The sequence below is a fragment of the Sceloporus occidentalis genome, unplaced genomic scaffold, assembly GCF_023333645.1.
Source record: "Sceloporus occidentalis isolate IW3139 unplaced genomic scaffold, rSceOcc1.0.p SCAF_6, whole genome shotgun sequence".
Taxonomy (NCBI): domain Eukaryota; kingdom Metazoa; phylum Chordata; class Lepidosauria; order Squamata; family Phrynosomatidae; genus Sceloporus; species Sceloporus occidentalis.
In genome coordinates this window covers 19948265-19975129 of record NW_028316986.1, presented here as the reverse complement: position 1 = coordinate 19975129, position 26865 = coordinate 19948265, and the positions used below count along the sequence as shown (strand labels likewise).

At 42.0% G+C, this 26865-nt stretch overlaps 1 protein-coding gene across 2 annotated transcripts in view; it reads right to left on the bottom strand.

Annotated features, from left to right (window-relative positions):
• LOC149310461 (ectonucleoside triphosphate diphosphohydrolase 6-like) overlaps nucleotides 1-25053 on the bottom strand; it is a 32122-nt gene extending 7069 nt beyond the window's left edge. The window contains exons 1-7 of one of the 2 annotated variants that reach the window (XM_089528292.1): nucleotides 24461-25053; nucleotides 18801-18877; nucleotides 16372-16515; nucleotides 10314-10389; nucleotides 6879-6918; nucleotides 5960-6044; nucleotides 5115-5194 (exon numbers count right to left, since the gene is read on the bottom strand). In XM_089528292.1, the coding sequence (XP_089384418.1) occupies nucleotides 5115-5194; nucleotides 5960-6044; nucleotides 6879-6918; nucleotides 10314-10389; nucleotides 16372-16515; nucleotides 18801-18877; nucleotides 24461-24746 (788 nt within the window). In that variant the 5' untranslated portion in view covers nucleotides 24747-25053. Of the gene's footprint in view, nucleotides 1-5114; nucleotides 5195-5959; nucleotides 6049-6878; nucleotides 6919-10313; nucleotides 10390-16371; nucleotides 16516-18800; nucleotides 18878-24460 lie in introns of both variants that reach the window. The other variant, XM_089528293.1, reaches the window with a different exon arrangement.
• Nucleotides 25054-26865: the final 1812 nt, after the last annotated feature.

Below are 26865 nucleotides of genomic sequence, written 5' to 3'. Positions count from 1 at the left end.
CTCCAGGAGGGATGGCTTTGAATGCTGTCCTTGCACATCCCTGGACAAAGTGTGCTATAAGACAGGCAAATGTTCAAGCCATCCATCCCAGAGCAACTTGGCTCCAAGAACCTGCCCACCCTATGCATAGGAGAAAATGGTGGCCTGGAATCAGCATCTTTCTCCCACCACCACCACCACCAAGTTTTTTCATTCTAAGCATCAAATAAAGTAGCCGGCCTCCTTTGAAAAATTACACCATTTTGTAATAAGAAGGCTTCTTAAAAGTCACTCTTAGAAAATCTATTTTTCTCTGAAACAAACACAGCAGTGCAAAAGGAGAAGTGGCATATTTAAATTAGGAAAAGGTTTGCATTCACTCTGAATATATTTTTTAAATAGTTAAAAAATGGACAGCATGCCCTCAAAGGGAAAATAAAAAATGCGAGGAACAAACAGCAAAAAGAGTGCATAGACCAAGCACAGTGGTCTTCTCAGATTTGAAAATTCTTGCCCTCAAAGTTGTAGCCTCTAGCAGACAAAAATGCAGTAGGTTTTATCTAGCTTGCTGTGTCTGATCAGCTGCAGCCAAACTGTTGCCAGTAGTTCAGGTGAACAGTAGAGCTGATTCAGACTCCCATCCTCCCCTTTGGGTAAAAAGATGAGACGCAGAGCACAACCTTTGAGATCTGGCTTTTCAGACTATGGACAGCATTTGTTTATATGCCTGATTTCTTATCAAATTAGGGAAGTGTGCATTGAATCCTGAGTCCATACACAAGCACCTTTAGCTACAGCAGGGCAACAGTGTTAGGAGAGGGCCTGGAAACCTCATGGATTATGGATAATGCTTCATGAGACATCTGTTGTCTACATGGCTACCTCTCTTTTTCACAGGGATCCTATACTGTTTCCTGTCCTAAACGTCTTGCTTCTGGCCCACAAACTCCTCACTCCTTTTAGTTTTTTGTTTCCTAAGTCTTGACAAAATACTTTTAAAAATCCAAAACACAGGGGTAAAGTCAGAAATGCTAAAGCACAGAATGAACTGAGGCTTGCTAGAGAGGTTAAGAACAACAAAAAGGGCTTTTTTGGATATGTCCGCAGCAAGAGGAAGAAGAAGGAAACGGTAGGGCCACTGCGTGGAGAAGATGGCAAAATGCTAACAGAGGACAGAGAAAAGGCAGAATTACTCAACACTGTCTTTGCCTCAGTCTTCTCAGAAAAGGAAAAGGGAGCTCAACCTGAGGATAATGGAGCAGAGGACAGAATAGGGGAATTTCAGCACAGAACAAGTAAAGAGATAGTACAGGAATATCTGGTTAATCTAAATGAATATAAATCTCCAGGACCTGATGAACTACATCCAAGAGTATTAAAGGAACTGGCAAATGTAATATCAGAGCCATTGGCAATCATTTTTGAGAACTCCTGGAGAACAGGTGAAGTCCTAGCAGACTGGAGGAGGGCAAACGTTGTCCCCATCTTCAAAAAGAGGAAAAAAGGATCCCAACAATTATTGTCCAGTTAGTGTGACATCAGTACCAGGAAAGATAATTAAACAGAGAGTCTGTGGTCATCTAGAAGGCAATTCCATAATCACAAAAAGTCAACACATTTCAGAGAAAAAAGTCATGCCAGACAAATCTAATATCTTTTTTTGATAAAATTACCAGCTTGTTAGATGAAGGGAATGCTGTGGATATAGAGTATCTTGATTTCAGTAAGGCCTTTGACAAGGTTCCCCATGACATTCCCACAGGGCTCTGTCCTGGGCCCAGTGCTATTCAACATCTTTATTAATGACTTGGAGGACAAAATTGGGGGCATACTTATCAAATTTGCAGATGACACCAAATTAGGAGGAGTAGCTAATACTCCAGAGGACAGGATAAAAATTCAAGATGACCTGAATAGACTAGAAAGCTGGGCCAAAGCTAACAAAATGAAATTCAACACGGAGAAATGTAAGATACTGCACTTAGGGTGGAAAAATGAAATGCACAGATATAGGATGGGGGACACCTGGCTGAATGAAACTACGTGTGAAAGGGATCTGGGAGTTCAAGTAGACCACAAGTTGAACATGAGTCAACAGTGCGATGCGGCAGCTAAAAAGGCCAATGCAATTTTAGGCTGCATCAATAAAAGTATAGTGTCTAGATCAAGGGAGTAATAGTGTCACTCTATTCTGCTCTGGTCAGGCCCCACCTGGAATATTGTGTCCAGTTCTGGGCACTACAATTCAAAAAGGATGTGAAGAAACTGGAGCGTGTCCAAAGGAGGGCGACTAAAATGATGAAGGGTCTGGAAACCATGTCCTATGAGGAGACTTAGGGAGCTGGGGATGTTTAGCCTGGAGAAAAGAAGATTAATAGGTGATATGATAGCCTTGTTTAAATATTTGAAGGGAAGTCATATTGAGGAGGGAGCAAGCTTGGTTACTGCAGCTCCAGAGAACAGGATCTGGAATAATAATAATAATAATAATAATAAGTTTTATTTATAAACCGCTATTCCGTGTTGATCATAGCGGTATACAGGTAAAAATTGCAATATCAAATACAAAATACAGGATAAAAATTGCAATACATGAATAAAACTTCAATAAAAACATTTCAGAATACAGATTAAAACAATACATCAAATCCAGGCCAGCTAAATGTGCTCGATAATGCTGTACATATAGGGAGGAGTCATATATCATCAAGGAGCATCGGGGAAGGCTTGCCGAAACAGGAAGGTCTTGAGTCTCTTTTTAAAGAGATCCAGGGAGGTGGCGGAGCAGAATTCCTCAGGAAGGGTGTTCCAGATCCCAGGGGCCGAGATAGAAAAGGCCCTTTGTGAGGTTGATACATATTTCCTTATCGGGATCCTCAACAGATTCTTCCCAGACGACCTGAGTGTGCGGGGCGGACTATATGGGGAGAGGCGGTCCTCCAAGTACCCTGGGCCCAAGCCATTTAGGGCTTTATAGGTTAGAACCAACACCTTGTATTGTGCCTGGAAGCGAACAGGCAGCCAATGGAGATCATGCAGAATCGGTGTTATATGGTCGGCCCTGGGACATCCAGTGACCAACCTAGCTGCCATATTCTGCACTAGCTGAAGCTTCCGGGTTTGGTACAAGGGTTGCCCCATGTAGAGCGCATTACAGAAATCCAACCAAGAGGTTACCAGAGCATGTACCACTGTTTCAAGGTCCCCCTGGCCTAGGTAGGGTTGCAGCTGGCGTATCAGCCGAAGCTGGTAACAGGTGCTTCTGACCATCGCATCCACTTGAGAAGCACCCCCAAACTGCGAACTGAGTCCTTCAGGGGGAGCGTGACCCCATTCAGGACAGGTGGACAAATTTCACCACCCAGACCGGGGGAGCCTATCACTAGTACTTCCGTTTTCTCTGGATTCAAGCTGAGTTTGGTTTTCCTCATCCAGCCCATTACCGACTCCAAGCAGGCGTTTAGAGGAGAGATGCCATCCCTAGTGACTGCATCAGTTGGGGACACAGAGAAGCATATTTGGGTGTCATCAGCGTACTGGTAACACCGCGCCCCATGTCTCCGGATGATCTCTCCCAGCGGTTTCGTGTAAATGTTAAATAGCATGGGGGACAGAATAGCTCCTTGAGGGACACCAGATGTAAGCGCCCTCTTATCGGAGCAAACGCCCCCCAGCTGCACCATCTGGAATCTACCCGAGAGGTAGGAATAGAACCACTGGAGCACAGTGCCCCCGATACCTAACTCCCTCAGGCGTTCCAGAAGGATACCATGGTCAATGGTATCGAAAGCCGCTGAGATGTCCAAAAGCACTAACAGGGACACACTGCCCCTGTCCATGCCCAGACGGAGATCATCGACTAAGGCGACCATGGCAGTCTCAACTCCATAGCCCACCTGGAAGCCGGTTTGAAATGGGTCTAGAAAATCTGTTTCTTCCAAGACCCCTTGAAGCTGGAAAGCAACTGCTCTCTCGATCAACTGCTCTCTTGATGGTTCCAACCATATAACCCTCTAGGGCTTCTTGGAACCTTTTGGGTTCCATCAGCCTTCGAGGGTGGATCATCCTAATAGGTCCTCCACCCCTGGAGGGGCTTAAGGTAGAAGCCTTGATTCGAGCCTCGACCAGGTCCGTCCATGATAGGGCAGAGACATTAAAGACCTCTGCCCACGGAGTGTCCGTGTCCGTACTAAAGACAACATCGAGAGTATTAGCAGCGCAATGCGTGGGCCCTGAAACCAATTGGGACAGGCCCATGGCAGTCATGGTAGCCATGAACTCCCGAGCCGCACCTGTTGGACCTTGACTGGCCTCGAAAGGGATGTTGAGGTCCCCCAGAACAAGAAGCCTAGGAGACTCCAACACCAGTTCCGAGATGCAAGCTCCAGGAAAAGAGATTCCACCTCAGCATTAGGAGGAACTTCCTGACAGTAAGGGCTGCAGTAGAATACACTCCCTCGGAGTGTGGTGGAGTCTCCTTCCTTGGAGGTCTTTAAACAGAGGCTGGATGGCCATCTGTTGGGGATGTTTGATTGAGAGTTTCTGCATGGCAGAGGGTTGGACTGGACGACCCTTGCGGTCTCTTCCAACTCTATGATTCTGATTCTATGATTCTATGACTATGCACACACACACACACACACACACACACACACTGTGTTCTACCAATTTCAATTTTGTTCCCAAGTTAACTACTGTACACTTTAACAGTCATTTATTTAATTCTCTCCCAGTTTGTAGTACACAGTTTCTTTTCAACTCCCTAACCCCATTTGTTTAAACTGGGAGTCAACTCTGTGGGAATTCTGCAATTTTCAAGTATCAGCTAGAACAAATTGTTGTTGTGTGCCTCCAAGTCATTTGCAACATATAGCAAGTCTAAGGCAAATCTGACAGAGGGTTTTCTTGGCAAGATTTTCTCAGAGGCATTTTCCCCTTTGCCTTCCTCTGAGGCTGAGAGAATGTGACTTGCCCAAAGTTAGGTTTCTATGACCAAGAGCCCTTTCTAACCTCAGTCTCCCATAGTCTAATACTCAAACCACTACACCAGGCTGGCTTTCAGTGCATACTAGACACTTTTTATAAATAGTAAATCATTCCTATACCGACTTAGTTTTGTTTTAAAATGCACTAACCTATATGAATACAGTTGGTATGTGGAGTTAAACATCTGAAAAGAAGTGATGTGACTAGCAGAGGTGCTCTCAAGAGTGGTCTGTAAAGAGAAAGAACACTTGTCTTGATCCATGTCAGATGTAATACAGCCACTTACTTTATTAGTATTGTGACACTGTATAATAGAGACCATTTGAATGAGATACAGATTTTGCAGAATTAACTTCATGACCCATCTGTTTCTACACCCTTTAACAGGTTTAATTTTTTGTTTTTGCAATACTACAAAACTGCACCTAAAGATTACGATAGCCACTGATGCAACAGGAATGATCCATGTTACTGTAGAAACACAATCTTCTGGGTCAGTAATGCATATCATAATTTTCTGTCATGATGCTAGAACACTTTGTGTATTCTGTTCTACACTGACTAAATTCCTAGGTAAAATTCTTTTTTAAGTGTTCCATTTAGGAAAAAAAAAACCTGCTGCCATGAACTGGCCTTTAACTTTCTTTTTCTTGAGACTAAATTCTGAATGTGCAGTCGGCACTCATTATCTGCAGATTTTTTATCCATAGATTCAAGCATCCACAGCTTGAAAATAATCAGAAGAAGCATAAATTCCAAATAGCAAACCTTGCTTTTCCATTTTATATAAGAGACACCATTTTTTTGAGCATCCACGGATTTTGTTATCCTGGAACCAAAACCCAGCAGATAACAAGGGCCCACTGTACACTCAAACTGGAGTGTTCGGTTACCAAAATCAAATTGGAAACAAATCAGTGGTAAACAAGAAAAGGCAAAATGTCTTGCAGTTCATCATAACTGCTTTGATGAAAGCAACCTGTATTCTTGTTACCTTGGTGCTTGGGGGGAATGTGATCTGAGTTGATCCACCTCCTAATTCCAGCATTCCTATACCTTTCTTTCCTGGAGAATTCAAACTATCTGAAATTAAGGTTTGTTAAAACAAAATTAATGGAAATCTTAACTAAATCTACATATTTTTGATAAACATCCTTAAATTCAAAACATTCATAGTTTCCCAACTCAGTGGGCCAGAGTTATAATTCACTGTTATTCCTGGGCTCATGAACACAGATAATTGGAAAAAAGAAGCAGATACAGTATTTCCCATACAGTCTTCACGGAGGAGTAGGCAACTTGTGGCTTTCTAGATACTGCTGCATTGAAATTCTCATCATACTTCACCACTGTTTATGCTGGATAGGGCTGATGGAAGCTGTACCCAACACCTGGAAGTTGACACTGACTGTCCCTAACCTAGAAAAAAATGATCATAAAACTAAAAGACTAAGCAGTTAATAGATCTCTTTTTTATTGATAAACACACACAAACCCAAATACTTTCTTGGGCATAGCCACTGTGTATATTTAAGCTCACCCCAGTAGGGATAAGAGTAGCATCCTGTGGAACCTCATCCTGTTTAATTTTATTCATATTCCTGGAGTAAATATTAAATATATATTTGCATTACAAGGACATAGCATGTGTGTAGCTGTTATATTTATCTGTATTTGCCTAAACAGATTTTAAATACTCAGAGATTTTAAAATCAGACTCTCTCTTGAAATTTTACCCAAGCCTATAGTGGTATCAATCCTATATATGCTTACTTGTTGGAAAGACAGCACTTACTTACAGATAAATACAGATAGTGCTGTGAATGCTGAAGTTTATAAAGCACATTTCAATTTGGACATTTCAGAAGGATCACAACGTGGAATATATAACAGATTACAACTTATTTAGGTACATACCTGTTAATAAATTGACAGTAATCCATGCAGAAATTCCTGGTTTAAAAAAATTGGAGAGATTCAAGAAAGAGGAAAACAAAACAAAAAATATTTGCAGTTTACATGTGCCTATATGAGAGATTCAGGCTATTCCAAAGACCAGGGCTTTGAGGTTTGCAGGAGATCATTTCTCGAAGGTCTGCCACCTCCAGAGGTAAGTTTGATGACAATGTTAAAGACAATGTTGGCACCTTGTAGAATTCCCTTCAGAGGGAAGATAGGCTGCCTCCTTCTTGCTGTCCTTCCACCAGCCAGCAAAGAACTTTCCATTCAGACAGCTGTCTATCAGCTGTTTGCCTAATGTGGACACATGGGAGCTTTTAATCTTTCAATTCTATTTACTGAAATTAAGGAGATTTGATACTACTTTGACATAATTTGTGCTTGAAACACATTAACTGTGTATAATTTATTGGGGGTCGAATGACCCTTTCACAGGGGTCACTTAAGACCATTGTAAAACATTGTATTTGCATGTAGCAATGAGAATAATGTTATGGTTGGGGGTCACCACAACATGAGAAACTGTATTAAAGGGTCGCGGCATTAGGTCAGTTGGGAACCACTGCCTTAGTGGATCTACAGCAGGAGTGGACAACAGTGGAAGCCTGGCGGTTACATTAGCCCCTCAGGAGACGTTGGAGTGCTGGAGCTGTCCACCATGTCTGCTCCCTCAAAATAAGTTTTTTTTAAAAATTATTATTATTTTGCTCCTACTAGGTGAGTATGGACACATTTTCACCATGTTTGGGAAACTTCCTGACTTATTTAGCCCATGGAGGTTACAAATATGATGGAAATGTTTGTTTTGCCCTAGGGAACATGGGGCAGGGTGTTATCAGTACACTGATGACACCCAGCTATATTTCTCCATGTCTCGGTCTACAGCTCTGACTACAGATAGCATCTCTCCTCTCAATGAATGTCTTAAAGCGGTAATGGACTGGATGAGGAAAAACAGACTAAAACCGAATCCAGACAAAACGGAGGTACTGTATTTTCCGGCGTATAAGACGACCCCCAACTTTTCCAGTTAAAATATAGAGTTTGGGATATACTTGCCATATAAGACTACCCCTCTTCCAACACACACCAAATAAAAATTGAAAAAAAACATCAGATTTGATTTCAATATAGTAATTTTAATTCAAATACTTATGACATGCAGGTACTTAGCAGGAAAACTTGTTGTATACAAAGCCTGCTTGGATTGGTCAGCTCTCCCTGCCTGCCCAGCCCTCCCTGTCTTCAAGACTATCAGAACGGTAGCACAAACACAGCTCTTTTTTCCATACCCCAAGCGTCTGGGACGCCTGCAGCTTGCTCTGCCCTTCACTCACACCTTCCTGGTGAGGCACCCCCTCACCTTGTCATCGGGACCGTGTTAAGTCACTTCTTTCCACGAATGCTAGTGAGTGGATTTTCTTCTACCGTACTTGTACAGCAACACCCTTTCTGCTTTCATATGGTTACCACATATGGCAGAGATGCAGCTGCAGCCGTTTTTGAGCTTCCCCCGCAGATTCGCCAGTCCGCCTTGGAAGTTTCAGCACCTGCCCTATAAGATGACACCCAGCGTATAACCCAAGATTTTCCTGGGTTAAAAAGTAGTCTTAGACACCAGAAAATACAGTACTCACAGTAGGGGCCGCTAAACCAGGTACTGTGATACAATCACCACTCCTAGACAGGGGTCTCACTCCCCTCAAAGGACTGTGTTTGCAGTCTGGGGATACTCCTAGATTTGTTGCTCCAGATGACAAATCAGGTAACTGCAATGGTCAGGAGTGCTTGTTATCACCTTCGGCTGAGAAGCCAACTGTGTCGTTTCATGGAATTGGGGGACCTGGAGACTATCGTACGTGTGCTGGTAACCTCACGACTCAATTTCTGCAATGCGCTCTACATGGGGCTACCCTTGTGCTTAGTTTGGAAACTTCAATTAGTTCAGAACATGGCAGCCAGGTTGGTGACTGGTAAAACCAGAAGCAATCATATAACACCTATTTTAAAATCGCTTCACTAGCTGCCCATTGGTTTCCGGAAGCAGTACAAGGTGTTGGTTATTATCTTTAACGCCCTAAACGGCTTGGCTCCAACCTATCTTCGGGACCACCTTCTTCCATATAATCCACCTCATGCACTCAGGTCCTCTGGGAGGAATTTATTATAGCCTATAAAAACTAGGCTGGCTGCAATCACCCAGAGAACCTTTTCCTCAACCACTCCCAGATTATGGAAAGGCCTGCCAGAGAAGATCCATCATATTACCAACTCAGACAGCTTTAAAAAGGCTGTCAAGACAGATATTTTCTGGCAGGCCTTTCTTGAATAGCTAACCTGGCCACCAACTGAACTATCTCTGTGATTCCGCTGTAGCCCCAGTCGCTCGATTTTATTTATTTTAATGTATATTTTAATAACTAATTGTTTAATTGATGTTTTAGGGGTGGGTTTGAATTATTGGAATATATTGTTTTGTTTTTGTTTTTTCTTTTTTTTACTGTAAGCTGCCCCGATTGTCATGGACAGAGAGGCGGGATATAAATAAAGTTGTTATTATTATTATTATTATTATTATTATTTGGGGACATTTGGGAGCAAAATAGTTTTCTTTTTTTAATGCAAAACTTAGGAGGCCCAGAGAGCCCCCAAACATGATGGAAATGCCCTCGATTCCCTATAAAGTGCATTTGGGAACATTTTGGAACAATTTTTTTCCCCAAACAATTTTTTTTTGGCAAAGATCTTTTTGCATTTTTTCTTATCCCAGGGGGGCTGCATGAATCCTGTAGGTTGCACTTTGCCCACCCCTGGTCATAAACAAGGGTGTACACATTGACACACAACTAATATTTGTACAAGGAAATTCTTATGCATTAAGCTATGCTAGGAAACGGCTTAAATAAAGCACAATGTAAACAGAAGACATATCTCCAGGATGTTGCCTCACTTTACTTTCCCTACATACAATTGGCTGAGTGCTGATAGTTAGATTACAGAAGGTGGGTACGAATTGGCAAGAAAACACCAGATTATCTCAAATGTATGCTCACATTACACAAACCCACCTCAGGAAAAGTAGTGATTTTTAAAACAAAATCATATTTCCACCCCAGGGAGATTGGGGACAATTTTGCCACATTTTTAACCCTCCCCGGGCCAAGCTAGGTCCAAAACGGGCCTTTTAAAATGGTTGACACTTCTTGTTGTAAAAGGCCTCTCTGTACACTCATTAGGCAGGAAATGGCGGAGGGAGGTTGGCTTGTGTTACTCTGTTACCTAAGTGAACTATGTTACAAAGCGAACAGAGTCACATCACCAACAAACACTACACTTGTATCAGAATGAAAACAACTGTATGAAGCCACTGACAAACAAGTTCACCCTACCTTCATCTGTCCCGTCCATTATGGAGACACTATCATCCCTTACCAAGAATGGAGACTCTTGAAAAATACCTTTCACCTAAGTGTAGTAAAACAAGACTTGTATTAAAAGCTATTTAAAGCAGAACTGTCCTCCACTGTCCCATAAAAGAAGATGTCCAATTGCAGCTAGGTTCTGACTTTTGCAAAGATCCTCAGCTCTATGATGCTCTTCCTTATTTTGAAATGCAGATAAACAGTAGCCATTTACATGCAGCCACCCCTGTGAAATGGAAGTATCTTTCAGGGGGGAAATGTTGTTTGTTCTTGTGTTTCTGTCTTATGGTGACCCTATCACATTTGTTCAGAGGTTTGCCATTGCCTTCCCCTGAGGCTGAGAGCATGTGACTTGCCCAAGGTCACCCAATGGGTTTCATGGCTATGCTGAGGAATCAAACTCTGGTCTCATAATCCAACACTCAAACTACTATTCCAAACTGCCTGTCTCAGGAAAAAATAACCAAGCCCAAATTGGCAGCAATGTTGACAAGATATATATATATATATATATATATATATATATATGATGGCAATGATTTTTCTGTCTCTACAAAGCTATAAATCCACAGAATGTTGCTTCACATGACTGCTCAAGTGCTTATCTGGATTGGAAAATATAAGATAGAAGAAACAAGCCATAGCACACTGAACAGCCAGCTAGGCCAGTGATCGATGATGGTGAACCTAAGGCTATGAATGTTACCACCTAAATATTTCTTCGCAGTTGCTGACAAAATTCCTGCTGTTAGATTCTAATTTGCTTTGGTATTGCATCTGACAGGCTGATTCATCCCTCTTATTACAGTGGTTCCCAAATTCTGGTCCTCCAGATGTTTTGGACTTCGGCTCCTGACTGTTGTCCAAGGTGGCTTCTGGGAAATGGAAGTCCAAAACACCTAGAGGACCAAAGTTTGGGAGTCTTTACTCTATTAGAACAGAAGGACCCAGGGTAAAGTGTGTACATGTGTGACAGAGTGAGACAGAGAAGAGGAGATGTACTTGCCTCATGTATAGCCTCATGTGCTGCTTCCAGTCCCTAAAATGACTTTTAGATCTTTACATTTAATAAATAAATAAATAATAAAAGTTTTATTTTTATACCGCCCTTCTACAAATCAGGGCGGTGCACAACAAGAATATAGAATACAATATACAAAACAAGTACAGAACAAGTGCAAATTACAAAAGACCATATCACTATAAAAACCTAGACATATTAAAAACATTACAACCTCATGCTAGTCTACTATGCTAGCAGAGGGAGGGGGGGTGAGTAAGCATTCTGGGGGGAGTATTCAGGGGTAGGCCTGCTCGAATAAATAGGTTTTCAACCCCTTCTTAAATTGGGATAGGGAGGTGGCAGCGCGGAGCTCTGTGGGCAGCGAGTTCCAGAGGCTGGGGGCCGAGATTGTAAAGGCCCTCCTGGAAGTGGAAACTAACCTGGCCTCCGGAACTCTTAGAAGTTGCTGCCCTGATGATCTGAGAGTGCGGGGCGGATTATATGGGGAGAGGCGGTCCATCAGATACCCTGGGCCCAAGCCATTTAGGGCTTTATAGGTAACGACCAACACCTTGTATTGCGCCCGGAAGCGAATGGGCAGCCAGTGCAGCTCTTTAAGCACTGGTGTTATATGACTGGCCCTAGATGTATTAGTGACCAGTCGGGCTGCCATATTCTGCACTAATTGCAGCTTCCGGGTATGGTACAAGGGTTGCCCCATGTAGAGCGCATTGCAGAAATCCAAGCGAGAGGTTACCAGAGCATGTACAACAGTTTCAAGGTCCCTCCGGCCCAGGTAGGGACGCAGCTGGCATATTAGCTGAAGCTGATAACAGGTGCTCCTGACTGTCGCATCCACTTGGGATGTAAGGTGGAGCGACGAGTCAAGGAGCATCCCCAGGCTGCGTACAGAGTCCTTCACGGGGAGTGTGACCCCATTCAGGACAGGTGGAATTACCGCCATCCCTGGGCCAGGAGAACCTATCACCAGTACTTCCGTTTTCTCTGGATTCAGGCTGAGTCTGTTTTCCCTCATCCAGCCCATTACCGACTCCAAACAGGCCACGAGAGAAGAGATGCCATCCTCGGTCACTGCATCAGTCGGAGGCATAGAGAAGACTATTTGGGTGTCATCAGCGTACTGATAACCCCGCGCCCCATGTCTCCGGATGATCTCTCCCAGCGGTTTCATGTAAATGTTGAAAAGCATGGGAGACAGAATGGCTCCTTGAGGGACCCCAGATGTTAGTGGTCTCCTGTCGGAGCACACGTCTCCCAGCTGCACCATCGGAACCTCCCAGAGAGGTAGGACCGGGACCACTGGAGCGCAGTGCCCCCGACTCCCACCTCTACCAGGCGCTCCAGAAGGATACCATGGTCTATGGTATCGAAAGCCGCTGAGATGTCCAAGAGCACCAACAGGGACACGCTTCCCCTGTCAATGCCCAGACGGAGATCATCGACCAAGGCGACCATGGAAGTCTCAACCCCGTAACCCGCCCGAAAGCCGGTTTGAAATGGGTCTAGATAATCCGTTTCTTCCAGGATCGATTGAAGCTGGAGAGCAACCGCCTTCTCGATCACCTTCCCCAAAAATGGCAATAGCGAGACTGGCCGATAATTATTATGCAACAGGGGGTCAAGGGAGGGCTTTATTAACAAAGGTTTTACTATGGCCAATTTCAAATTAGATGGGAATTGCCCATCCCTCAAAGATGTATTAATAATCCAGTGTAACAATGAGGTCACAACCGGGGCCCCCTGTGCCGCTAGCCATGAGGGACAGGGATCGAGAGAGCATGTTGTCTTCTTAACACTTCGAAGTTGTGCTAAAGTATCATGCAGATATATGCAAATGCATCTGAGAGTGCCTAATAATCTAGCTATTGTGAACCATCAATCTCATTGGAAGTAACCCAGAAGATCATATGAATCACAAGACTAGGGCAGCTAGAAAACTGCTTCAGTTATGAAGATTTCTTTGTTATATATGAGCAAAAGCCAGCATCTTTGGTTAGTCTACCGTTATTCAGGATGATAGCAGATAGGCATTAGTACATGAGTATAGTATAGAATTGTAGTTTCATTACAGTGTACTAATGCAGTGCTTCTCAAGCTATCTGATATGGGGAGCAGGCAATTATTTTCCCCCCAGCATGCCAAGGACTAGCACTATATTTGTGTCCATTGGCTACAATTATTTTATTATTTCCTGGGACACAGAGACTTGTACTGGTCCTCAGACCTACATTTTGAGTAGTACTCTAAATACTAATAATGCAATGTATGAAGGCACAGTGAAGATTATAATGCAGGAGGTATTAGAACTGCAATTGTGATGGTCAAGGGGGTAATACTTTATGCAATTAAACAGGTTGGTGAATTTAAGATGCAAGTATTTTTTTGCAGCAGCACCTTGGTTGTGGATCCTCCTCTCAAGAGAAATTTAAATTGACTCCATCTGTACTGAGTTTCTGGCAGGCAGCCATATTTGCATGATTCTGCATGGCCCTTAGTCCTTAAAGCCAGGTTTGGCTTTGGGGGCTGTTGCAATTATGCGCTTTTTGGAACTGTGATTTAAAATTATCATCTGTTTATAGAGAATATTTTTATTTGAAGGTTTACAATGGACTCCTGGTTAGCTGAGAGGCAACAAAAATAAATAATTTGAGTAATATATAGATAAATAAGAAATGGTGAGATGAGATGCTACTGACATGATCGCTCTTGTGTGCCCTAATGTGAAGGATGGATGATGCCTTCATTTTTAGGGGAGCTAGGGTTGATGGGGCAGGTTGGGTGATGACTAGAGTTACATGTCATAAATCTTTCTGAATATCTAATATCAGTTAAAGTAAATGAGCATGAGAACCATATGGCAGTGACAACACTGAAGATGAGGAATCCACAGACCCCTGCTGCGATATGTTTGCAAGGTACTTTCAACACAAAAATCCTTCAAATACATGCCAGCATGGACACCACAACTGACAGAAGTTGAAATCTGAAGCTGGGTTTTATAGAATTAGGTCAGCTTCTGATGCCTGAAGATGTAGATAAGATATTTGAAGGGTGTGCTGGACTGTACATTCTCTCAATATTTGGTCTTTATGGCTAATTCAAGCTTGTCAAGGGAATTGATCAGATGGGTCTACTATATGGTGAACATGTGGTTGTAGAAAGGGTAGGTACTTGAGGATTTGAAGCAACTGCAGTGGAGCATGTGATTCTCAATGAATCTACAATGGACACATAGTCTCTTTAACAACTATCTGCATGTTGCCAATACAGTCAACCCCCCCCCCCCCCCGGCAGAGAAGAAAAAACATGAGACCTGAAATCTCATTGTCTCCAATGGCAGTGCATCTGCATGCATGTGCTGTCATTGAGAACAAGGAGCGAAAGAGGGGTTTAAACACTACTGATTCTTCTTATTACCACATACTTTCAAAACCAGCCCTGTAGGCTGCTCTACTTCACCCTCATATAGTCACCATACATCAGTTTAGGACATTCATTGCTTCACTTAGATTGAAGCACAAACAGAAATATTCTAAATGTCATCAGAATTCGTTACTCCAAAACTCTGGCTGGGATATAGAATCATAGAATCATAGAATCATAGAGTTGGAAGAGACCACCAGGGCCATCCAGTCCAACCCCCTGCCATGCAGGAAATCCAAATCAAAGCATCCCTGACAGATGGCCATCCAGCCTCTGTTTAAAGACCTCCAAGGAAGGAGACTCTATCACTCTCCGAGGGAGTGCATTCCACTGTCGAACAGCCCTTACTGTCAGGAAGTTCCTCCTAATGTTCAGGTGGAATCTCTTTTCCTGTAGCTTGCATCCATTGTTCCGGGTTCTGTTCTCTGGGGCAGGAGAAAACAAGCTTGTTCCCTCCTCAATATGACATCCCTTCAAATATTTAAATAGCGCTATCATATCACTTCTTAACCTTCTTTTCTCCAGGCTAAACATCCCCAGCTCCCTAAGTCGTTCCTCATAGGGCATGGTTTCCAGACCCTTCACCATTTTTGTCGCCCTCCTTTGGACACGCTCCAGTTTCTCAATGTCCTTTCTGAATTGTGGCGCCCAGAACTGGACACAGTATTCCAGGTGGGGCCTGACCAGAGCAGAATACAGTGGCACTATTACTTCTCTTGATCTAGACACTATACTTTTATTGATGCAGCCTAAAATTGCCTTGGCCTTTTTAGCTGCCGCATCACACTGTTGACTCATGTTCAACTTGTGGTCTACTTGGACTCCTAGATCCCTTTCACACGTAGTTTCATTCAGCCAGGTGTCACCCATCCTATATTTGTGCATTTTATTTTTCCGCCCTAAGTGCAGTGCCTTACATTTCTCCCTGTTGAAGTTCATTTTGTTAGCTGTGGCCCAGCTTTCTAGTCTATTCAGGTCATTTTGAATCTTGGTCCTGTCTTCTGGGGTATTAGCTATTCCTCCTAATTTGGTGTCATCTGCAAATTTGATAAGTATGCTCCCAATTCTGTCATCCAGGTCATTGATAAAGATGTTGAATAACACTGGGCCCAGGACAGAGCCCTGTGGAACCCCACTGGTCACTTCTCTCCAGGATGAAAAGGAGCCATTGTTGAGCACCCTTTGGGTTCGGCCGGTCAATCAGTTACAAATCCATGTAACAGTTACTTTGTCTAGCCCACATTTTACAAGCTTGTTTGCAAGAATGTCATGGGAAACCTTGTCAAAGGCCTTACTGAAATCAAGATATACTATATCCACAGCATTCCCTTCAGCTACCAAGCTGGTAATTTTATCAAAGAAAGAGATTAGATTTGTCTGGCATATACTTATTATGTCTTTTAAAATCAGAATGCATTTCGAATACAGTTTCCATTTGTATTTTATTGTCCTTCTGTAGTCAACATTTATTTATTAGCTAATGGTAAATACTGATGTTAGATAATGTCAACAAAACTGGCAGCTACAGAAGTTGCATAAATTATATAATTAAGAAGACAAGAAAAATAAAGGAAGTACCTTATCCAACAGTTTCTGTGCCTTTTCTCCCGGCAATAGCCTTAAACCAGCTGTTGCTTTAAGAACCAAAGGGGTAGACTGCCACAACTCCATAGGGACATCAGATTTAGCAGCTGTCAATAGCTCATGTATTCCTTCAGCACACTGGAGAGACAAAAAAGCACAGCACTTTTATTTTAGTACTCAGCAGAAGAACACTTTGGGCAGAGATGGATGCACATTAATATTGAAATCTTGATGTTTAGCATAGCATTTACCATTTCCAGTCAACTAGGAAGAAGGAACATGACATGACAGAATACTGCATTTGTAATCTATCATCATCTCCAAGTAGAAGTACTTATTGTACCTGAACCTATTCAGGTAACTATTGAATAGGCACCTAAATAGTACCTCTTCAGGTACTATTCTGGCCTTCTAGGTGTTCTGAACGATAGCTCTCACAATCTGTTATCACTGGTTATGCCAACTGATGCTCATGTCTGTTGCAGGTGAAAGCATCTGGAGGAACAAAGGTTCTCTTATCCTTGAGGTAGCAGTTGATGGAAAGAAACTTCACCTAAGACCCTGAAGAGCCATGACTGAGGTTGGATGGCCATCTGTTGGGGATGCTTTGATTGTGATTTCCTGCATGGCAGGGGGTTGGACTGGATGGCCCTTGTGGTCTCTTCCAACTCTACGATTCTATGATTCTATGATTCTATGACTGGTCAGAACACACAATGCTATGATAGGTAAGCCAATAGCAATATATGGCAGTACCTAAATTCTTATTCACCCACCTTTCTCTTTTTTCCAATGGTCCAGACGTCATCCTAAGATTAAATTCCAATTTCTACCCCTCTTCTGATAATTTTAAAAAGTATGGATGACCTCCAAAATACAGCCTAGACCTTTTGTCAATAACTCCACATACTTCCAATACTAAGGACATTCCAAGACTGAGTAGCTGCCAGAGAAATCCAATATTTTGTTAGGCTATGTTCCTGTTGGATGTGTGGGAAACACAATAGTGCTTATTTTGGTGCGACAGATAGCTACATTTTATGTCTAATATGCACTCATATCAGAACCTAAATATACTAAAGGCACCAGATCCCAGCTGATCTTGGAAGCTAAGCATGATCAGCCTTGTTTAGTACTTGGATGGAAGACTCCCAATGAATACCAGGTGCTATAGGAAGGGACTGGCAAAACCACTTCTGAGTATTTCTTGCCTAAGAAAACGCTCTGAAATGCATACGATCACTGTAAAGGGTGAAACAGACCAGCATAAAAAGCTGGCTTCTAGACGGCTTGGAGACATGGTGACAAGGCAATGCACACCCCTAAGATGCCCGGAAGCCAGCTTCAAGTTGCTCAGCTGCCTGGATGTGGGCTGGCTTCTGGGCACTCTGGCAGCAAGGCATTTACATGCTACATGCTGCCGGAGCACCTTAAAGCGGGCTTCTTGCCACGGCAAGGTGGAAAATCCACCTTTTTCCAGGTGCAAAATGACTGTTTGATTGAGGCCATGGTGTGCTGTGTTCACACAACTCTGTAGTGACATCTTGGGAACTATAAAAACTTCTACATCACAGTATAACATTACTATATCATACATAACTATGGCTGCATCCACACTGTAGAAATAATCCAGACTGGCTCAATGCTATGGAATTCTGGGAACTGTAGTTTGTTGTGGCACCAGAGCTTTGCTACCATTCCCAGAATTCCATAGCATTGAGCTGTAGTGTTTAAAGTGGTGTCAAACCCGATTATTTCTGCAGTGTGGTTGAAGCAAAATTAGCTCTCTAGAAGCCTTTCAAACTGTAAGACTCCAGCATCTTATAGAAGTAGCTATTATTTAACAGAACATAATACATGCTAATTCTATCATCTGGAAAATTGTCAGTAAAAAGGATGGCACAATCCTACACATAATTACTGAGAAATAATTCTCACAATATTCAAAAAGACTTACTTTCAGGTAAGTGAACACAGGACTATGGTTTACATTGGCGGGTTACAAACCGCCATTAGGGACGTCCTGAGGACGTCCTAGTTTGAAAAAGGGGCGTCTCTTCTAGACGCCCCTTACCCTATCACGGACTCAGTCCGTACAAAATGGCAGCGCCCTGTTCATATGGGCACCACCATTTTGACGTAGCGGACGCTCTGCGTCCGCACGTGGCGCACCAGAAGTGATGCTGCGAGTGCACCCTTTGGCACTCGCGGTGCCTCTTCCGGGGCCTGAGAAGGAGTGCGATTTCTGCACTCCTTCTCTGCAGCAACTGGGAGCCGCGCCGTTTAAAGGCTGCGGTTCCCGGACACTGCAAGCGGAGGCAGAGCCAGACCACTGCTTCTCGGCGGTCTGTAACGTGACATTGATTAACGTAAAGAGCACAGAAAATGAGAATCATCCTCCTGGACAGTAAACCTCAAATTACCTTATCAACATCATCAGCATATGAAGAGAGTCCTGGCTTTATTGCTTTGAATGTGGCATGGATTAGTCTAGGAATTTCTGTTAAAAGGAAACAAACAATTATTAAAGCAATGGTATAAAATTAATCTACACACAATCTAGTGCAGTGATGGTGAACCTATGGCACGCGTGCCAGAGGTAGCACTCAGAGCCCTGTCTGTGGGCACACATGCTGTAGCCCCAGCACAGAGTTTGCCAGAGTTTCTTACTAGAAAGTCAGAGGGACGTGGCACTTTGCAGTAAATAAGTGGGGTCTGGGTTGCATTTTGGGCACTCAGTTTGTAAAAGGTTCACCATCACTGATCTAGTGGTTTCCAAATCTTCGATTCCTGCAGTGTGCATCATGAATTATCTTTGCAATGAACTTAGAAAATGCCACATTCAGTAGTCCTATAACTTTTCCTTGACTGAAGAGATCAGCAGAAAATTTAGAGGACTTTGTATTTTCCTGATGAAAACCAGGAAAGGCAAAACATGGAATATTTTGTTGTTACGTGGTGGAAAGTAATCTTATAGAGACCTTATGAATGTGTGACTTCAACAGCCCTACTCAGGTCTTGAAAATTCAGAGCCATGGCCTTCTTGATTGAGGGGCCATTCACATTACCATTTACACCAGTTTTGAAATCGATTCTTCCACATGAAGTTCATATTGGGCCCGATTCTGTCACAATCCATGTCGAGGCTTGCACAAGGAAATGCCCCTTACCCCAGGGTATCCAGAATCGGGCTAAAATCCGTCTTTTCTCAAAAGACCCGGGTTCCGCGAAATATGAACTTGCCCTTGATCATGTTCAGGGCAAATTCAGGGAGGGAGTAAGGTCAGAGGGTGGGCAGAGGTCAGAGCATTCCCTCCCCTCATCGGAGGGGAGGGGGAGGAGGAAAGAGCCAAAGGAAAAAGGGGAATCTGGAGGAAAGGGTGACAGGAGGCTAAAAGGGGAAATCAGCGTGACTTTTGGGCTGCAAAGGGCTGTCAGAGGGAGGTGGGGGGGGGAGTGGAGAAAGTGATGGAGGAGGAGCAGGAGGAGGAGGAGGAGGAGGAGGGAGGAGCCCTGGGAAGAAGGGAGCCATGGAGGGCATCCTATATTGGAGCAGGAGGAAGAGGATGAAGGAGCCAGGGCAGCTCAGAGAGAGGTGAGGGTCAGAAGGAAGGAGGAGGAGGAGGATTGCCCAGGGAAATAGGGCTGTGGGGCCAAGCTGGGGGATGTAGGGAAATGGATGCAGCAGAAGCAGCCTCTTTTGACAATTTATGCGCATGATTTTTTTGGCTGCTTGCTTGTTCTACTTTCATTTCCTCTTGCTCCTGGATTATTATTATTATTATTTGTGTTATATGCGGATGCTACAGTCAGAATGCCTGCGCTGCATTTCCCTTATATTCCCAATTGATTCCATGGGTCACTCTCTGACAGGTCACTCTCTCTCAGCCTCAGTGGAAGGCAATGGCAAAGCTCCTCTAGCAGGAGGAAAAGGGTCAGTTCAGGTCAGGTCACAGACAGGGCACGAACGGAGCTCCCATCAGGCACCTTACCCCCTTTTTTATTTTTTAAAATTATTTTTGGCAATTATGCACATGTTTTTTTTCTTGAGGCAGATATATAGATGGATAGAACATGACTAGCTGCTTGATCACTTTCCCTTCTATTTGCTGGCTTCCAGCAAAGGGGAAATATTGCAAAGGGCTAGACTTTTTTTCCTTTGCGAATCAATGCTATAATTCAAATGTTACATTTGTTGCTCTTGTCAATTAGGCAACTGGCAAAACGATACAGGCTTTTGCTACTGTCTCTTCAGGGCTAGCCCTGAATTGCTTTTAAAAGCAAAAAAGAATGCATGGCAATTGCATCCTTTTCTGGCATTTCCAAGGTGAGGAATTTATTGTTATTATTATTATTATTATTATTATTACATGTGTACGAGGCATTCTGGGGTTGCAAGGAGCTTGGGATACAGGATGCATTAGCTTGCATTTTGGGGTTGAAAATGGGGCCAAGGGCAGATCATAACCTGCACTGACCCAAATGCCCCCCCCCCCCACGCACACACAAAAAGAGGTTTTAAATTTTGACGTGCGCACTTTGGGGCATTTTGTGCATGGCTCTTTAAAAAAAAGGAGGGAGGGAATCACACTTCTGATGCCCCTGCAAACGTCACCTATGATGATTGCTTGATTGACAGCAGGCGCCTTCAAGTTAAACCCGACAAGTCATTTGGGTTAAAATGCCTCTCAAATCTAGTGGGCACTTGCTAATGGAGAGATTCGGGGAGGGGCATCCGGATCTACCCAGTTCCACCCATGTTAACTGGGCCAGTGGGAATGGGGCCTGAGTCTACCTACCTGTGTTGAGCTCTTCCTTTTTTCCTACTGCCTTCCACTTTACCAAGCATTGGTTTTTTTCCAGTGAGTCACGTCATGCTATAATAACTCCAAAGTACAACAGCCTCTGTTGAGTCATTCTGACATTAAGCATGAGAGTTCAAACTTGATTTTCTCTGGGACCAATTTATACCCCTTTTTGGAGGTCCATTGTATGTGTAGATCTCTTCTCCAATACCATATTTCAAAGAATTCATTTTCTTCCTGTCATCTTTCTTCAACATTCAGCTTTCCTAACTATACATAGAAACTGGAAATACTACAACATCGATGATCCTTACTTTGGTGCTTAATTATACATCTTTGTACTTGAGGATCATATCTAGTTCCTTCATAGCTCTTGACAACAATCTCTATTTTGACTGATGCATGATCCAAGGCATAGCTCCATCAGCCTCTTGTCCTGAGTATACAGTCAACCCTTTGTATTCATGGATTTTACTTCCATGGAGTCAACCACGCATGGCTTGAAAATATTTTTAAAAATATAAAAATCCCAAAAGCAAACTTTGAGTTTACCATTTTCATATAAGGGACAATATTTTAATATGTTGTGGCATATAATAAAACTTGAGCATCCACAGATTTTGGGATTCACATGGGGTCCTGGAACCAAATCTCAGCAGATACCAAGGGTCCACTGTAGTTTACAATATCAGGACAATCAAATGCAGTGGTACTCCTTTTTTTTAGAGCAGCCCATAGACAGTTTTACATGATCTACACAGTCAAAGGCCTTATTCTACAAATTTCTGAAATATAGGTTCTACTTCAAAAGCTTCTCCTTTCAAGGAATCAGTCATTCTTTTCTTTTGTACAGCTGTTCAGTAAATTCTATAGGGATATTCTTTATATCGTATTTAGTCATTAAGATTGAAGTCATTAAGGCTTCTCGGCCTTTTGGCTAATTGATGTAGTGTACTTCTTTAGCTTTATTCTGATTTCTGAGATTAGCAGTTCATGATCTGTGGCACAGTCTGTCCCTGGTCTTGTTTTTGCAGAGAGAATGGAACTTCTCCGTCTTCAGCTTCCAATTATTTGGTATCTGTATTCAATGTCCAGTGAAGTCCACTAATACAGCCATCTGGTTGGTTGCCTGCAGAATGTGTTTGCAGTAAACGAACTGTTGGCCTCACAAAATTCTATAACGTGGTCGTCTGCTTCATTTCTTGACCGTAGACCAAATTCTCTAACAATGTTTAGTTCTACTGTGTTCCTGCCATTGAATTTCAGTCACCTGTCATTATCACTGTGTCCTGGTGTGATGATTGATCTATTTTTTCCTGGATGTCTGCACAGAATGTTCTTCCTCTTCAAGCCCTTGTAGTTGGAGTATAAAATTGAATCCCTGTTATATTGAATAGTTTTCCTTGTAGTCTTATTGATATTATTTTATCAGATTTTGTGTTTTATCCTTTGAGTGTTTTTGCTATACCAAGCCTTATTGTTCATGACACCTACTATCTTCTTAGATCATTATTTAGTGGTGTAGAACACCACATGGGGATTAGTGGGAGATACAAATCCAGTCCAACCCCCTGCCATGCAGGAAATCCAAATCAAAGCATTCCCGACAGATGGCCATCCAGCCTCTGTTTAAAAACCTCCAAGGAAGGAGACTCCACACACTCCGCAGGAGTGTGTTCTACTGTCAAACAGCCCTTACTGTCAGGAAGTTCCTCCTAATGTTGAAGTAGAATCTCTTTTCTTGTAGCTTGCATCCATTGCTCAGGGTGCTAGTCTCTGGAGCAGCAGAAAACAAGCTAGCAGTGAGTTATTGATTACATTGGTTCAAATACATGGCTATGCATTCTGTGGGAGCCAAGATAGTGTACTGTTCCAAGTGCTAGGCTAGGGTCCTGGGAGACCAAGGTTTAAATCCTTCTCAGACATGGAAACCCATGGGGTGACCTTAGTCAAGTCACACTCTCAGTCTCAGAGCAAGGGAATGGCAAACCCCCTCTGAGAAAATCTTCCAAAAAACCCCAAAACAAACCAACAACCCAGAATAGGTCTCCATAAATCAGAAATGATTTGAAAATAAACCACCACAATGCGTTCTATGGCATTGCCACCTGGGCACTTCAAAACAATCTCCAAATTCCAGCCACTTGCCATTTACATTTTTTAAACAAAACAAAACCATCCATGACAAAACAATTTCCCAGCAAGTGTACTTCTCTTTATTATTGTTTTTTTTTTTTTAGTCCTATCCCATGTTGGGACAAAAATGTCTCACGACATTTTTCATGCCCCATACTGCCATGAAACAAAAATGACAAGCTCTGGTTTTCAGAAAATTTACTCAATTAGACTAGACACTAGAAATATAAGAAACTGACATTATACACTAAGCCAGAAATGGGGAATGTTCAAATGTTATTGAACTGCAACTCCCAGTAGCCTTACCCAGCCTAACCAATGGTGAAGAATGCTGGGGGTTGCAGTTATGTAACATGGCAGGGGGGATCTAATTTCCACCCTCCCCACAAGCCATGATCCGAGAGATAACCCTAACCCTCAATACCCTATAATTCTCACTGTACTACACAACTCACTCACTGTAAGTTGTTGTTTTTCATTGTGGTACCTGAAGGTTAAAGAAGAACCCTTTAAGAACATTGGTTGAAATTAATCCACATTCTGTATACTTTTCCTATTAATAAGGATTTAATCTACAAATATTCAAAGTTAAAATACAGTTTAAATAATTATAATCGATTCAAAATGAAGGAAGATAATGACAGAACCATACAAATCACCCAATAACTAAGTTTATATGAACCATGCTTATATCCATAGCTGTAACAATTTAAATGGAACAATGGATGAGCATGTTAAAACATACTGAACATGGAAGAATATTATTTATTCCAATCCTCTCACTGTGATGGGCTCCAATAAAAAACATTGAGGTAGACATTGCAATTACACAGAGAATTCAACAAAAGTAACCTATGTGGAGTCAAAGGCTTTCATGGCCAGCATTCCATAGTTTTTTGTGTGTGTGTGTGTGTGTGGGGGGGGGGGGGGGTTGGGCTATGTGCCATGTTCTAGAAGAGTTTCTTCCTGACGTTTTGCCAGCATCATTGTCTGAAGATGCCAGCCACAGATGCTGGCGAAATGTCAGGAAGAAACTTTTCTAGAACATGGCACATAACCCACCCACCCCCCACAAAAAACTATAAAAGTAACCTACTTAATAAATGTTAGCAAGGGCTATTAATTGTAAAAGGTTACCCTACCTTTTGGTTTCTGTGAGAACTGAAATACATGTACACGTGTCCCAGTGCTTCCAGCATCAAACATGATACCATAAAAAATCGTTCTTCCTGTCTCAGAATCACGCTTTTTTTTCAGGTCATCAGAAGCATCTTTTGTTTTTAAATTCAAATTCCATTTTATGTATACAACATAAATAGCAGCACATGTGAAAAGTGCAAAAGCGTAGAACAGTTTTGGTATCTTCATCGCTTCTGTTAATCGTTCTTCTTTCACTTCAAACTGGTGTTCCCCATGGTACCTCTGCATTTAAAACAAATGATTACAGATAGAGAGGGGACATGCAAAAATTAGATTGCTGAAATATGATGTAATTTCTACAGTTTTCTTATTTATTAATCTGAAGTTGCTAGGAGTTTCTGTTCACCATGAAATAATTGTCAGTGCAAGCTCAAATAGAACCCAGTTAGTTGCAAAGTATTGTGAATCACTGACCCTCTCTGGAATTGTTGTTGTTGCTTTAATTCTCAAAGCATGCATTTTGCTTTAGACAGACTAGACAAAACACTTTTAAAAAATCATATTGTGATTTTTAAAAGTTTCTCAACAAAGAACAAGAAAAATCCAGCACAATAAAAGATATAAAAAGAAACCACTCAAATGGTCCACAATCAAGGCTGCGTATGGATGGACACTGATACACCACACATTTTCAACAACTCTTATTCTTCCTTGCACCATCAACCTTGAAGAGCTTTAAAAAGTTGTATCTGTAAAGATATGACATAAATATATCAACCATCCCAAAGGACTTCATATTTTGAAATTATAATGACATCCCTGAAAACATGCCTTTTAACTAAACAAACAGCCTAGCAAGAATTCTCATTTAAAAACTTGTTCATGCAATGTAAAATAAAAGTAAAAACACCATAAAGACCACACCTAGGTTTAGCTGGCCTATGGGCCTAAGGCAAAGCAGTAACAGGAATCGATAAGAAAAAACGGAAATGCCTTAACCCAGTTCAGAAGTCAATGATTCAAAATTCTCAGCACACCCTTAACAATGGATGGATGGTAAGGATAAATGAGAGACTGATAAAGTACCTACACAAATACTGACACATGCTGTTAAACTATTAAAGCTAGTTTTTAAAGATAAGATATAATAGTATATGGCTGATGAATTCTCCAGAAGTCTTCTTTCTTGGTCAAATACAAGACCCCTCAGGAGGTGTTGTTGCTTTCTTTCTTATAGTCTGTTCAGAGGATTATGCGAAGTTTCATTAGTCCCAAAATCTATTTATTTCCTTTCCTTGGGGAGGGATCATACAGCAATTAATCAGCAATATTCAAAAGACAGATGTCACAATCTGTTTTATGAGAACATGATGGGCATGTTATGAGGGCCATATCCTCCAGGATTCGAAGAACCACGCTCTCAGTTATTGGAGCCATTCTGTATAACGGAAATTCATTTGTTATCTTACTTTCCCCAGATTGTGGGCACAGAATATTTGGGTACTGTTCCACCTTTGAGAGGCTTTCTGAAACACAAATCCTTAACATTACTGTTTGAAGATTGTTTTGCCTCTTTCATCCAGGAAGACCAGGTCAACAGATAAGTCAAAACTCTACCTGCCATCAAAAGAGAATAAAATTATATTGCATTGTCTGATATTGCTCTGATCTTTTTCAGTTCAGATCATATTGGAAGGCAAACAAAACCAGATGTAAGGTGTGCAGATTAATTCACTCAAGGCTGTGTCAACATGAGTGTTAAAATTTTGGGAAAGAAACAGGAAAAGATGATTAAAATGCTGCTTGACAGTCAGTCAGTTAAAGTGACTAGAAGACTGCATGACCTTCAAATGTTAAATCCTTGACAACTTCCAAAATGCATACACAAGGGGCAGATGAAGCTAGCCACATTAGATAAAATTCCTAGTTCCTTTAACACAAACACTACATTAATGTTTGCATTTCCCACATTGCTAAATTAAATGTGAAAACTATACTGGATAGAATGTACATTCAATTTAAAATGACTTTTTTCCGCACTCTGTCTTCTTATGTTCTGCTTTCTAATATTCTTAATGAAGACACCAAACTTTTAAAAAAGCATTTGTAGCAGTACTTATAGAAATGGCCTCTTTGTGTAGATAAAAATCAATTACTTAACTTGGAATACAACATTTGCAGTAATGTTTTCATGGTTTCTGTGAAAGCTCAAAGAAAAATGTTATTAAAGGAAAATTGTTGGGTAACTTTGAAAAAAGAGTGGAAACTGTTTCTGTCTTGTAGGGCGAGTAAAGAGAAGATTTTGGTTGCAGAAACTGAGGCTTGGAGCAAATTTGTTCATCTGTTTAGGTCAGAATATTATAAAAGGTAGATGGTGTTACTTAGAGATCATATATTATACTGAGCT